Source organism: Zootermopsis nevadensis, unplaced genomic scaffold (genome assembly GCF_977971745.1).
Source record: "Zootermopsis nevadensis isolate Lab colony 2312 unplaced genomic scaffold, Znev_1.0 Znev_ptg000002l, whole genome shotgun sequence".
Lineage (NCBI taxonomy): Eukaryota > Metazoa > Arthropoda > Insecta > Blattodea > Termopsidae > Zootermopsis > Zootermopsis nevadensis.
The window spans coordinates 1,191,535-1,206,574 of NW_028259134.1; the positions used below are offsets into that span (position 1 = coordinate 1,191,535).

A 15,040-nucleotide genomic window follows, 5' to 3' on the forward strand; every position below is an offset into this window, starting at 1 on the left:
TTGTAATGATCAGCTCTTAATGTATCTGTATGCAGAGTGGACAAACTTAATTAACCCATTCATTCACATATCGATCCGTCTACAATCAGATTAATAATAAGTTTCTATGTGGGATTTGAAGTTTTCGCGGCGCTGTGTAGTCTGGTAGAAGTTTACAGACGTTTCGCAAGTCCTTGCTGCCTCCATCATCAGGGCGATGATGGAGGCAGTATGTCCCACGGCTTAAGGACCTAGAAGATAGTCATCTTCATAATCGCCGTCTTGAAAGCCTCAGTTGTCACATTTAGCACATTATTACTTTTGGTCTGTGTCACGAAGCTGATTTTCGGGATGGGGATATGATTCCTTTTAGCCGGAAGTGGCGTCCGTATGAACCATCAATGTGGAAGAATCTCACGTTTCAAGACTTTTTCTCGCCCTCCATATTTTCTAAATATTTACTCTACGGCAAGGGAAAAGTTGTTGTTGTTGTTGTTGTTGTTACGTGTATCTGAAGTGGAAAATCTGCCCCCCCCCCCCCCCCCCCCCCCCCCCCGGAGCCTGTCATCGTGTTGTGGACATGCGACGTTTCCGATGGACTCACCGCTCGTCCGGCCTCGTTGTTGTGAACGTTCATCTTTTCCCGTAGGTTTCGGCCGCGCTCTCCCGTGTCCACGAACTCCCGGGAGAACTTGAAGCCGTAGCCGATGTTGTCGGAACAACCCCCCCACTCCCAGTCCCGGAGGCCGGGCATGGCGGCCGAGACCTGGGGGGCCCGCGCCTGGTGACTGTAGTCGCAAGTGCATGACTCGATGCTGCCCTCGCTGCACGCCCTCGCCACGGAGTGCGCCACCGCGGCGCTCGTGATGGCGTAGATGAACGCCGTCTCTCGAGAGCCTGCAACAGTCACGGCACACCCCGAATTTGATCAACCGCTGAACGGCTCGTCATTCATTCAAAAATCTCAAATACAGAATTCGAGACCGACGGTAACGAACCAAAATTACGTTTTTGTTCAAACCAACGAACATCTTTGTCCGCGCGTAGTTCACAATCTTTTGTCTTCCGGTTTCCCAAAACCGCAAAAATTAAAATACACAAAACTTATACGTTTTCGTATTGGTGTGAACTTTCAACTCTCAAGACAGCTGTCTTCTGGGATGTAGCACCGTGTAGTCTGGTAGAAGTTTACCGACGTTTCAGAGGTCCTTGCTGCTGCCATCATCAGGGCGACTCATCGCGCTACAACCCAGAGGACAGCCTTCTTCGAACTCACCGCTGTGAGAACTTAAATTCCTTCATGATCCCTCAGATTTTAAAGAATAATACAGGCTGGAGGAGTTAAGGAAAGGCGGTCTAGCGGTTAGAACGCTGGCCTTGTAATCCTGGGGTCTCGGGTTCGATTCCCGGCGGTGCCCGAATTTATAACTTGTGTTGGACAAGGCCGTGGTCTAGGCAACACGGAGTTTTCCTCCGTGGCATCCCAACAATTACTCCATTCACACACAGAAGAAGGCAATGGCAAACCACTTCTGGATCATCTGCCAAGAACGTATATGAACAGGTCCCAGTCCGAGAAGAGAAAAGGATGGAAGGATCCTGTTCATGTGGACCTGTCGTCAGACAGAACACTAATAATAATAATAATAAAAATAACTCTGCACCAAACGTGATGATCAAATCAAGAATGACATGCACGGGGCATTTAGCGTCCTTGGGGTATGACAAATGCGTTCATAACTTCTTTTGAAAGGCCTGGAAAGACGAGATCGCTAGGAAGACGTAAGCGTGCAAAATACTAAAATTAAAATCAAGGGAATTGATTGGGAATGTGCGGATTTGATTTAGCTGGCTCAGAATGGAGCCCAGTGGCTGGCTGTTTTGAACAAGGTGATGACCGTTTGTTTTCCATAAAAGGCGAGGAATTTCTTGACTAGTTGAGCGACTATCGGCTTCTTCAGAAGAACTCTGCCCTATGGAGTAACATATTTCTGGCTGCATCTAAGTACAGCCAGATTTCAGAGTACGTTTAAAGCAAATTGTCTCTCGTGTTTCAGTCTAATGAATTCGTCCCTCCCGGTCACAAGTTGAATTTATGAACGAAATAAAAATTAATTATTAATATTAAATCCGCTTTTCTATATTCACGTTAACCTTAATCCTAAAGACTAAAATGTTTGACAGTCCTACCCAAGAAAGCGCTACGCAGTTTAGAATACCAAAACAATTTGCTCCATTAGGATTTTATTAACGTCTTTAATTGTCCGCATACATATCATAAAGTATATTTAATATCTGTGAAAGGGCAATGTATGTCTTGATAGGTCGACAACTGTGGTTATACGTGCAAATTTTGCAACACATTACTTATTTGTTATTATTATTATTATTTAGTGTTCTATCTGAGGACAGGTCCATATGAACAGGATCCTTCCATCCTTTTCTCGGACTGGGACCTGTTCATATACGTTCTTGGCAGATGATCCAGAAGTGGTTTGCCATTGCCTTCTTCTGTGTGTGAATGGAGTAATTGTTGGGATGCCACGGAGGAAAACTCCGTGTTGCCTAGACCACGGCCTTGTCCAACACAAGTTATAAATTCGGGCACCGCCGGGAATCGAACCCGAGACCCCAGGATTACAAGGCCAGCGTTCTAGCCGCTAGACCACCTCATCTTATTATTATTTAGTGTTCTGTCTGACGACAGGTCCACATGAACAGGATCCTTCCATCCTTTTCTCGGACTGGGACCTGTTCATATACGTTCTTGGCAGATGATCCAGAAGTGGTTTGCCATTGCCTTCTTCTGTGTGTGAATGGAGTAATTGAAACCGGGGAAGCCCCCGGAGGAAAACTCCGTGTTGCCTAGAGTAGTAATGTCCTACAAACACCCGACATGAAATTCTCTTTATATAAGAAGGAAGGCACAAATTGAAGAACATTAAGTTTTGGCCCTGCCTTACATTTTAGTCGTGTTTATTTAACTATTTATATATATTTTTGTGTTCCTTTCAATTATGAATAAAGCAAACATCTGAACCTTCGCCCGTTGTTTAATAAATTATTAATACATAATGACGGACGGTAGGAATTTATTTCGTATTTGTCAACATCCATTTCGATAAATCACTATGTATTTACTAGTTAATGCAGTGCATAATGGAAACTTGTGTTGGTTGATTCATTCAATACAATAGACAGACAGGCAGCTGGACGGCACATGAAGCCTCGATGGAAGATGGGGTTGAGTTGCTTCTCACGGAGTCTCTTTGTAATTTCCCTCATGGACACATGAAAGCCTTCATACAACTTACAATACCAGGTTTTACTTTACTTCGTTGGAGAGGAAACCACCCGTGGATAAAATTACTGCCTAGGTTCTGCAGAAAACTTTGCGATGGGTGTTACCTCAAGGAAGAAGGCGACTTCCGGTTTTGCCTTCCTCAAAGACACGATTCTTCGTTGACCCTGGTAGCTTATACTAAACGATATGCCTATAACCTACTTCTAAGAATATATCGTATTACGTCTGTAAATTTTTCCACGTTATATATGTTTTAAGGAAATAAAATAATTTTACAAGTTCCGAAAATTTTGTTTCTTACATTCTAATTAATAATCATGTGACTTTTTGAACGGAAGTTATACATTTGCTTTCAATATATGAAAGACAGGAAAATGGTACCCACATTTCGTGGAGGTTGCTCTTATCCAGTATTTTAAATCGTATTAGAAAAAGGGGGAGATTTTTATATGCTGTTATTCATGAATAAATGTTTCGTCTTGATAACTTAAAAAGCAACTTGTTATTAAGGTCGTGCCACCGGACGTCAACCATCAGGTGGACGTGCAGACTTTGAGCAGTCGTATAAATTAATTACTGAAGCTTTTGAAACTGTTTTGGATTGTGCATTCAACAGTGGGACAACTTTTCTTAATTCCACTTACGTGCATGATCTAGGTTTGCTCTCCATTTTCCACCTCGCCCGTTGTTGATCACATCAAATGCGCTGTTTAGGCACGTCCTAGGTGGTTGTTGCAGGAATGAAAGTAATAAAATTATGAATCCGATGACGCGCTGTGTGATTCATTAGCTGTGTATCTTATCTCGAAACAAAATCCCTGTTCCAGACGGGGCCCCGACTGATTTTATTTATGAAGACACCAATCGCTAATGAAAGTGCTAACATATTTTATCGTCACGTGACTCTCATAACCGGCTTAACCGCGTGACTGATAAGGCGGAGACTTCGGAGAATCAACTTGTTCATGATCTTTGTCCGGTGGGCGCCTCACCAGGGGTCAATATGATGACGTAATTATGCGGTAAGAGGACACCCAGGGGGTCCACAGTGACCACAAGTCAACAGACTCCACAGTAACAGTGGTGAGATCAAAGATCTGCATTGTAATCAGAGTTATCAGAAGTAACTAATAAGAAGAATAACACATTCGGTGCATCGTAAGTCTCATTTCTTTGCTTTGATTTAAATGAGCCACATCTAGAATATTTTGTGTTCCTCTAAGATAAATATAAATAGTGGGTCTTATCCAGAAATCCGTAGCAAGGAAAAGTGAATTTCAGATATTTCTCAATTGGTTCTAAAAGAATTTCAGACACGAAATTGTTTCTTCTAGAATTATACAGTCGTATTCTTGGGGTAACAACCACCTATTATTTATTTATTTTATTTAGTGTTCTGTCTGACGACAGGTCCATATGAACAGGATCCTTCCATCCTTTTCTCGGACTGGGACCTGTTCATATACGTTCTTGGCAGATGATCCAGAAGTGGTTTGCCATTGCCTTCTTCTGTGTGTGAATGGAGTAGTTGTTGGGATGCCACGGAGGAAAACTCCGTGTTGCCTAGACCACGGCCTTGCCCAACACAAGTTATAAATTCGGGCACCGCCGGGAATCGAACCCGAGACCCCCAGGATTACAAGGCCAGCGTTCTAACCGCTAAACCACCTCATCTTATTATTATTTAGTGTTCTGTCTGACGACAGGTCCATATGAACAGGATCCTTCCATCCTTTTCTCTTCTCGGACTGGGACCTGTTCATATACGTTCTTGGCAGATGATCCAGAAGTGGTTTGCCATTGCCTTCTTCTGTGTGTGAATGGAGTAATTGTTGGGATGCCACGGAGGAAAACTCCGTGTTGCCTAGACCACGGCCTTGCCCAACACAAGTTATAAATTCGGGCACCGCCGGGAATCGAACCCGAGACCCCAGGATTACAAGGCCAGCGTTCTAACCGCTAGACCACCGTGGCCACTGATTTTTCAAAAGAATAAAAAATACAAAATTGTTACAGAAATAAATAAAAGAGCAAATGAATCACTTAGTGTTACGCGTCAGAGAACAAAGTGACGTGGTCCTCGCCTGTTATTAAACCACAGATTCCACAAATGCGGGATTTTAAATTGTTTCGCCAGATGCTAAGTAGTTAAGCTGCAGGTTTTAAACAAACAGATAAGTTAGGAAAGTTTAATCTTGAAACGAGAACTACCATAGGCTACATACGTAAGCCTACACAAACACATTACAAACATTTATCGTATTCGTTTTGTGAGTTAATAATAAATTTCTCACATCGTTTGTAATCGAATCGATCTTAGATTCAGATATTTGCGATTTGTGGTCCAGCGTCCGAGTTCGTCGCCAGTCATTAATGACGCCTCGGTCTTGTAGATACGAGATTCTGCCATTAAATGTTTCCAAATATCGTGTCACATTAAAGCGGTGGTTCTGAACAGCCCGGCGTGCAGTGTGGCGAGCACCTGGCAGGTAGACCTCCCGCTGTTTTCGTGACCCTTGACCTCAACCCTGCTAGCTTTATACTTCATTCTTTCCTCACCATCCCATACCCACGGCAGACATTTCTCTTATCCTTTTTCCTTCCTTCTTTCTTTCTTTATTTTGGTGTCTCTATTATCCTAAGAATCTATAGGCAGTTTCAGAAGTCGCACTCATCTGTCGGCTAAGCGACTATTGTACTGAAGCTGTAGGACACTTTTCTTATAGGTAGGGCTGAGGACGAGAGCTCGCCTTTATGGTATAAGACACATTGAAAAGGTACTTAAATGTTCACGTAGTGGCTGGTACATTATTAATTATCATTATAACGGGGCTATGTTATCTGCAGAGATTTTAGTCTGTAAGACCGAACGACATTCAGACATGATAATGAATAAAGAGTATATAATTTCAAGAGAATTGGTGGTGGCTTATTTAAAAGGTATCATCGCATGAATCATTTTGAAAGACTGAAGAAAAATTCTAGAAAAAAACTGCCGGTTGAACCGAGAGATTTTCCAGAATGCAAGTTAATTTGGTGGAATTGATGTTAATTAATATTTTACGCAATCTGTGATGAGTAACGTTATATTGGGTTTTTCCGCAGCGAAATATTTTCTAATGTTCACAGATAAATCATAATGTTCAGTAAGCTTTTCTTGTATTTATGTAATATAAATTGATAGCATAATTTATTTACTGCGTGTGATGGCTGAATGTATTTGTAACATATTATTATGTGAACCGAAAGTTTATAACGTGATATTTTATAATAGTATGAATTTTATCCGACTGGCTTATGGATCCATGGAATGTATTAAAGATGGGTGGATAAACAAACAGCAGCTTAAAAATGTATCGTTGTGACTGCCCTGCTAACTGTTCGAAAAGAAAGACAGTGTTCATGTCGAACAGTTGGCAATACTTCCTCATCACAGTATTTTACTACAAATGGAGCTGATCCTCAGATGCACCTATCCCATAGCAGAAGGATATTTTACACTGTTGCTGCTGGAAAATATAATTTGCCCTGTGATACGTGCATTTATGTATTCTTACATTCGAAAGTGTAAATCTCCTCTTACAATTTACATTTTTGGGTCGATGGCTTTGAACCTATTTAAACAAGAAAAACCTGATAAATAAATATATATTAAATCTTGTCCGTCTAATCACAATAAATTCTTATTAAATATTAAAATATTACAATAATTAACATTTAAAATATTTTAAATATTAATTATTGTAATATTTAATAAGAATTTATTGTGATTAGACGGACAAGATTTAATATATACTTATTATATCACAATATGACGCAACTCTAACATCTTATGATAAATAAAGTAAATTTTGGGATGGTCTAATTCAGTGGAAACAATTAAGACACAGAAACACGAGAATATTTTTTTTCCCAATTCGGTCCATGCCATTAAAGTACATTCGAATGCCTCATTACAACTTTTAGTTGTACGTCGTATCAGATGAAATGAAAGACGTTTAATCGTGTGTAATGGACTTCAGTCAAACAATGACAGCTGCGTTTTTCTTTTCTTTTTATTTAATATGGCATTCTTTGCCATGGAAATGCGCCGTGTTTTCTTTGAGGTAAGAACAACATTTATATTGCGCAGATGAACTTTTTGCTGTAAGAAAATAAAATGTATCAGACAATTAAACAACGTTTCCACAGAAATTTTCTCATGCTCTTAAGCTGTACATTCCAAGCAATTATAAAATCTTCTGGGTGGAGTCCCGGGACTGGGAGATGTCCATAGTTTTCCGAATTAAACCCAGTCCAGTTTACATGAAACTATAAGTGATGTTTAGCTCTGCAGATGGATTAATGTTAAACTGTTGTCCGTCCTTGGTAACCATCCACTTCACTTGTATTCCATAAATACGGGCCTCCAGAACATGGTATAAAGCCAACATTTAGTCACGAATATATTTATCTTATATTCTCACAATGCTGACGACAGCTCTGTAGTGAATGAGCTGTTATTACCTTGTCCTTTGTAATATATAGCAGTCTGTCCCGTCAGGGGAGCCCACAGTGAAAGGAATCCCGGATGGTGTCCGTCCCAGTTTCATTTGCACACTCCTCAGAATGTCACTGTGTCAAATTTCTTCCGAATGTTAATTTCCTTACTTCCAAAGTTCATAAATAGCGAGAAAACATACAAAATTAGTCGTCTGAAAGAAACTCTTTGGTTCATTAAGAACGGTTCTTGAATTCTCATGTTGATGCAGAGGTTCTGGAAGAAAGAACATTACATGTAAAGCCCGAAGGCTCCCCGCTGAGGAGGCCCACAGATTAGTGGGTGCTAAACGCAGTCTTGCAACGCGGACTGCCTAAGCGTTCGTCTCAGGCGCTCATTCTACGTAACTCGTATTCAGACAGGACTAGTCTCTTATTTTAATCAGTGATACTAGATGGTTGAGACAGTGTAATGACTGAGTAAGATCCAGGGTTCAATTCTCGGTCTTATATTTACCATTTCCAGACAAGTTTAGTTTCATAAGAGCTGAGAGGACTCGTTAAATAGGTTATTAAATTGTGTAGCTATACTGTCGTTCTACATTGAACGGTGCCTGGATAAATACAGGAATGTATTTTTTCCCTTATCGCTTGTTTAGAAATATACACCAAGTTAGGGGCCTTAATCTGTGAGGAGCAGTGGATTCTGTAACATTGTTCTATATGCGAGAAGAATGTTTTGCTGAAATAATCGTGAACAATATGATCCTATCGTTTGTTCGAGATGAATCGATCTAGCGAAAGGCTATAAGCTCTGTCCTTCTTGTATCAAGCCTCTTCAGTGCCTCGACTGTGCTAATTCAACGTGATGCAGACCATTGTTTATTTAAAGACGCTTTTTCAGCTTCGTAGTTTGTTTAGCATCGAAATGAATGAGCAATAATGCACATAAGCAAGAAATTTCATGAAGATTGAAAATTAAATGTTATTTTAAGAAGTAAAATTAAGGTGACATTCTTTTGGGATGTTGTTCTGGTAGAAGCCGTTATAATGGAGGCAGTAAGAACCTCCGAAACATCGTCATACGTCTACATGACTACGCGGCGAAACCAGGAGAGACATTCATCTTCGAAGTCGCTCACCAAATCACGGCATAGGAAATATTTTATGCTATGAATATGTCATCGGATGCTGTGGAATGAGAGTTTACGTAATAAACTATCTGACGTCCTCTGTCCACCGGACACTGCGCTCACTACAACTAAGCTAAACAAAGGAGATTAGGCAGTGTAAAAGTCAGCATCGCGCCTCCAGCGAGTGAGGCAAAGGAAGATTTCTGGAACAAAGAGTCAAACACTACGAGCATGGATTGGGGGGGCTGAGTTTACCTGCCCTTGCCTGTCGTAGCTCGGGCCGGAATATATATGACCCGGCGTATAGGTATGTAAACTGTGACCACCCGCAGAAGCAGGGCCCGGGGCAGGCAAGCAGGCCGTACAATACCTCGACGACAGACTTAACATGGGATGGAGAAAGATTACGATGACCCTATGTCTCCCCCCTGCAGAGGCCCGGAGTGTTATCCTTATGCGCCATCTTCTCGGCCCCACGACAGGTTTCACTGTATTATAACGTATTTTGCTCAATGTCGTGGTTCTTTTTTAAAAGGCACACCTTGCTGGAACTCAGAAGAATGGGCATTCTGTTCCGTCTTACACTGCCATTGATAGCGTAGTGAGCTACTGGTGAGAAGACATCGTAAACATGGCAGGAATTTTTCAGACTGATAGTCCCTTGCAGATGAAATTGAGACACACATATACCTGAGTAAGAGGTAAAGCTGAACATCCTCACGCTTTATTAGACAAGATGAGAACACAGCCTGACGCACAGAAACGCACTTGGCAATCCCGTGAAAACACGAATGTGCTTCACGTAAAGCCGTCCGGAGAAGAAGGGATTATTATATTTACGATAAATAGATCATAGATCCTTCAAATAGTTGTAAACGAGCATTTCATTAGACATATTTATATAGTGTTCGCTCCGATTATAGACAATACTACGCTCCAAGACACTGGACGGGATTTCATATTCGTTAGAGATAGAAGCGAATCGAAGTATCGAGGCCCCTTGGGAACTAATTATTTTATTTACAAGCTAATACAGCGCAAAAGAGTTTAGAAGCAGGAAAGTATAAAACGGGAGAGAGTGCTGAATGAATGGTTTATTGAACTATACTTCCATGCTTGTCGTGTTATAAGCGAAAATATGTCGAGGCAGTTGCCATGGGCACGCATCCTCAGGGAAATATCGAGTAGTCATAAAATGTTAAGGAACTGAGAAAAGGAAATTGACGTTTGATGTCGACAGTATTTAAAACAGGATGCTGTGGAGATTATTTCTATCTGCAAGACGAAAATGATGCTGGAAACAGTTGCAAAATTTGAAGCTTCATAGAGTTAATCTTCACTGAACAGTAATCAAACAAATTATGTGATTGGCAGGCCATATAGCTGGCATGCTAGCGATTACACGTGCACACAAGATTTTACCCGGGAATCCCGAAAGAAATGAATGGAGATATTTAAGCTTAGATTGGAGAATGCTCTTAAAGTTGATCATAGAAATGAATATGCCTATTGTTTAAGGCGATGTTTTGGATTAAGCTGGCTCACGGTATCCTCCAATAACCAGCCTTTGTGTACACAGTATTGAAGCTTCGGATCGTATAAAAATGCGAAATCCAGAAGACAAGAACCCAATAACTTTGTTTCAATGGAGAAATGTGGCGTTTTATATTTACGTATTTGAAGAAAATAACTCGTCATTGAGGGATTTATCATTCTACACGTTTTCTTGTAAAACTGTTTTCGCTACTCTACACGAATCGCTGTAGAAATGAATCATAACAATTATGGCGAACAAGTTGCCGTCTTTAAAGGAGATACACGTAAATACGGTTTCAAAGATTACATGGTTTCAAAATACGAATTTATGAAACATGGTGAGGACGAATGGATAGTTGATTACTTCGAATTTCGTAGTCTTCTACCGCGTATGATTCAGGGTTAATTAATATCCATTTAACTTGCTCAGAATTATTGTTGAGAATATAAGTCACCGGTTCAAGAAATTTCACCCGTAATGAGGAATCTTGAAGATTTATTACGCGTTCGTCTTGACAGACCTTAACCTGAGTCATGTGTATTAATTTAAAATTGCCACACACTGTTTCCCTATGACAAATAATATTAAAGTTTCTATTCTAAGCCTTCATCCCACAAATGGTCTCTACATTGCCTCGCTAATATTCTATTTTATTTGATAAAAATCTCGGAATTTCATTATGTAGTTTTATTCTCAAACACTCTCATTCCATGTCTCGAAACAGGGTTGTTTGTAGTAACTGACATCATTGCTGCTACATTTGCGCTCTCTTGGTGGAATGGACGGCCAACGATACTCAAAGCCGTCTGTACATAACTGTCACACCCACACAAGACACGCCTCATACAGGAATTCACGGAGTTACGTAACATGCAAGATCATGAGGTTACTGTTACCAACGGTTTTAAATAATTTAAAATGTTTCAGTGCAGTACAGAAATTAAGGACTATTTTTTTAGAATAAGGTGCCATGTTGCCTTCAACTCCTTTGTCCGCTAACGTAGGAGCAAAGCTAAACGGTTAGACCAGGGCGGAAAATCTGTTCTGCCTTGATCCTCCGGAAAATCTAACCGGAACGCTCTACTTAAACGTTTGACCTTAAATTTGGAACTCGCAGCCGAAATACTCAAGCCTGAAGTAACATCACTTAAATTTAGTTACCGTGTATTAAAACTACATGTTTCGGTTACATTGAACCATCTTCAGGTGTAAAGTTAAAAGTTAAAAATTATAATCTTATAAACTAAAACTTAATTACTGTTGTTGTGTAACTTCTGATGATGTTTACTTCCAAATTCATTGGAGTGAGGGTATATTTTGAAGTGATAGTGGTTTAACATTGGCCTGTAACGTAAATAATTTAAAATATTTTTAATTATTACTGAACTTGAAAGAACGAGTATAGAAGACAAAATGTAATAAGGTAAAAATATAAATAAAAATGGAAGGTAAAATGTAAAAATGAACATACCGAGGAAGAGCGTAGATATGTCTTGAAGGTATTCAGAAGTACTAACGTATCCTGAAGATGGTTCGATGTAACCGAAACATGTAGTAAAAAGTTGTACCAAATATGTAAATGATATTTTAAAATCTTATGTATAAATTTTATTTATATACAATTGTGATTAGACGGAAAAAACACGAATAATTAAATTTTAATTCACAATATGACGCAATTATATATAATCTCAAATGCAAGTTCTATTTTGGAAAAATAAACACTCCTGCCAGGCATTTTAGACTGACTGGGCTCACTCTGTACATAATGACAGTGGCATAACAGAAACACAGAACTCCGTCATATCGATTGATCGATTGTAACGCAATATGGAGTTTTAGGTAGAGACAAACATTCAATACCTCATATTATCCCATCTATTCCCCACTTTATAGGGTATTTACTTCCATGTACCAGAGAAAAAACCTTGTCCCTTAGGTACATAGTGCAGCAGCTATTTTCGAAATACATTTTGTTTTTAACACGTACTAAATGTATTATATAATTTTATTGTTAGAGATGATCTATATATTTTACGACAGCGTCTTTCGAATGATGTATGAAGATCCCAAAATGGCAGTTTTCCCTGATGTCGTGTTCCCCTGGAATGTTGGCCAAATATTTTCTGAGTGACTTGGAGACAATTCCAGTTGCTCCTATAATTATTTGAGATTAGTTGTACGCTCACTTTCCAATATTATTATTATCATGATTATTATTAGTCCTTAAAGTTAAGATTTTCCGATGGCTTACCGCCTTTCTGGTGAGCCAGAGATAGCAATTTGTAGCTTACTCAATTCATAGAAGTTGCGAATTAAGCTACAAGGCCAACTTGAATTTGAATGCCAAGGCCGACGATTTCAACTCGCGTTACACCAACATATAACCCGTAGGTCTAGTTGCAGGTGCCAGAACCACTGTTCTATTTATGTTATGCTTTCTGGTTTATGTTTACCAACAAACGGCGGGTCTTTAGATTTTATTCTAACTGCTGACACGAAGTTTTTGCACATGAATTTGCAAGCAACAGTCACATAAAAAGATAAAAATCATATGCCAGTCGATTCACACTTTCTCAGGTACACACGCGAAACGTTCGGAGAACCGATCACGTCCAGTATAAAATTTCTGTTATTTAAAAATGCTGCTTTAATCGTAAAGATCAGAGAGTAATCTTGAAATAGATTCGTAACTGATGCTAATGAAATTTCTTTCCAATATCTTAGAGGTAGAATACGGAAGAGCTTCTGTTCAGATTGGAACTAGGTACTTACCAAATATCCGTCAGATTCATTTCAATAGCCCCTGTTCTGTGTTAGGACTGAGTCCTATTGCCTTCACAAATAGAGCTTAGGGAACGGATTATGATTATCTGGTTTATGAAAACTATTCCTTGTCTAGTAAGGAACATTAGGTTAAGCACAGTAAATATAATAATTTTATTGTCTTTTAACATTGAAATATGTTTAAAATGCATAAAATATTAATATTAAAGGCAAACTGTGATAGGCTTTATGAAATTTAGCGTGTTTTAGAACATGAAATATTGTCGTAGTTGTATGAAACAAGTACCTAACACGAATAATCATTAATCAACTGACAGTGTTTGAACAAAAAAAAAAGAGAGAAGGCTTTGAACCATCTACTTTAATAAACGTTGTTGTAATGACAGCCGTGTAAAATGCTGCCTACTTCAGGCTGAAACCATCAAATCAAACAAAGGGCACAAACATCTGACTTGACAGCAGTTGATACATTATCCTTGCTTTTCTGATTCCTTCGTTTTTAAATTAATTTTTGAAAAGAGTGGATTTCTCAGGAAATTTCTGATGCTTCATTTGTTTTGTTGCTTTAAGTTGCTAACAAAACTTTATATAAACGCAAATGTAGAACTATATATTTGTATAGGACAAAATATTAAAATATCTTCACAAATAAAATTAAACGCTTCTCAGTACGATTCTAATTAAGAACCTTTACGCTCGGTATCCGGTGATTCGATACGACAAACTATTTGACCGTCCGCATATTTTATTAACTGACAACGAAGTAAAATGTACAGTCCTTGTGTTTATGTCATATTCTTCTTTGTTTCTATTTCCCGATTTCTGTCTGCTAATGGGAACAAGTGTAAACAGTAAGAATAATTTGGTTTCTTTCGGTGGATGGAAATCTATTCTTGACATTCAATTAACGTATGTCTGAGCGCAGAAGCGTTTGTTGCTAAGAGAGTAATGCTTAATCTGAATATGGGGTGGGTTTAGTGTTTCGGCGATAGACGTCATACTTAAGTTTCAAACAAAAGTGCATTACAAAGTAAGTTTATGTTCAGTAGTAAAACTGTTACCCAAAATATTAAAAAATCATAAACTTTTTGTAATTTTAAGAGATGCAGTCGGAAAAATTAATTTGTAGGCATTCCTTTTAAGAAAAGTTTTATAAACGTGTATCATCGTACAACTTTTATCAGCTAGCTTGTATTAAAGTGTTTAACTTATCTGAAAACATCTGGCTTGTCACTTGGAAGGCTCATGAATAAGCAACCTGAGATTTCTTTAAAAATATTTAAAGAATCACCAACATTTCTTGGGTTAGTATTAATTTATTTTCATAAATAAAATTATATTTAAATGACTCAGGCCAGGTTTCAGAATGTAACAGACACTTTTGCTAACTGGGCCAGGGGGAACTCTGCAGTTAATGGTTTTATTAAAACGTAGCGGCTTTACGAGTAATCTCATCTACCAATGCTTAGGTTCCCGCGTTTGCTTAATCCGACCCACGGAAGACTAACATATCACGATTAAACCCTTTACAGCAGGAAAATTATTCCAAAAGCATCCAAGGATTAAGTTACTACGAATTGGAATGATAATTTTTTGTAATGCTGCTGTTTGTTTCGAGAATCGCACAAAATTTTAAAAATGTAATCTGTGGATACGCCACTGTTTTTAAAGTGGTGATTCCTATAAAGTCCTTTATTCTGAGACTCCCATGATATGATTAAAAACATTCCGAGTCAACTCCAAAATGAATTACTAATAATAACAAATTATAATGATTTTTTATGAAATAATATTTGTGTTAAAATTTATAATTGGTTTATT

At 38.9% G+C, this 15,040-nt stretch overlaps 2 protein-coding genes across 2 annotated transcripts in view; one reads left to right on the forward strand and one right to left on the reverse strand.

Moving 5' to 3' along the window:
- Nucleotides 1-15,040, forward strand: part of Wnt4 (Wnt oncogene analog 4) — a 186,398-nt gene that overhangs the window by 62,935 nt on the left and 108,423 nt on the right. The gene's annotated exons all lie outside the window — the stretch shown is intronic.
- The window catches only part of wg (Wnt family member 1 wingless), a 60,068-nt gene that overhangs the window by 17,111 nt on the left and 27,917 nt on the right, over nucleotides 1-15,040 (reverse strand). The window contains exon 3 of the mRNA XM_087357870.1: nucleotides 584-876. Coding sequence (XP_087213996.1) covers nucleotides 584-876 — 293 coding nt within the window. The remainder of the gene's footprint in view (nucleotides 1-583; nucleotides 877-15,040) is intronic.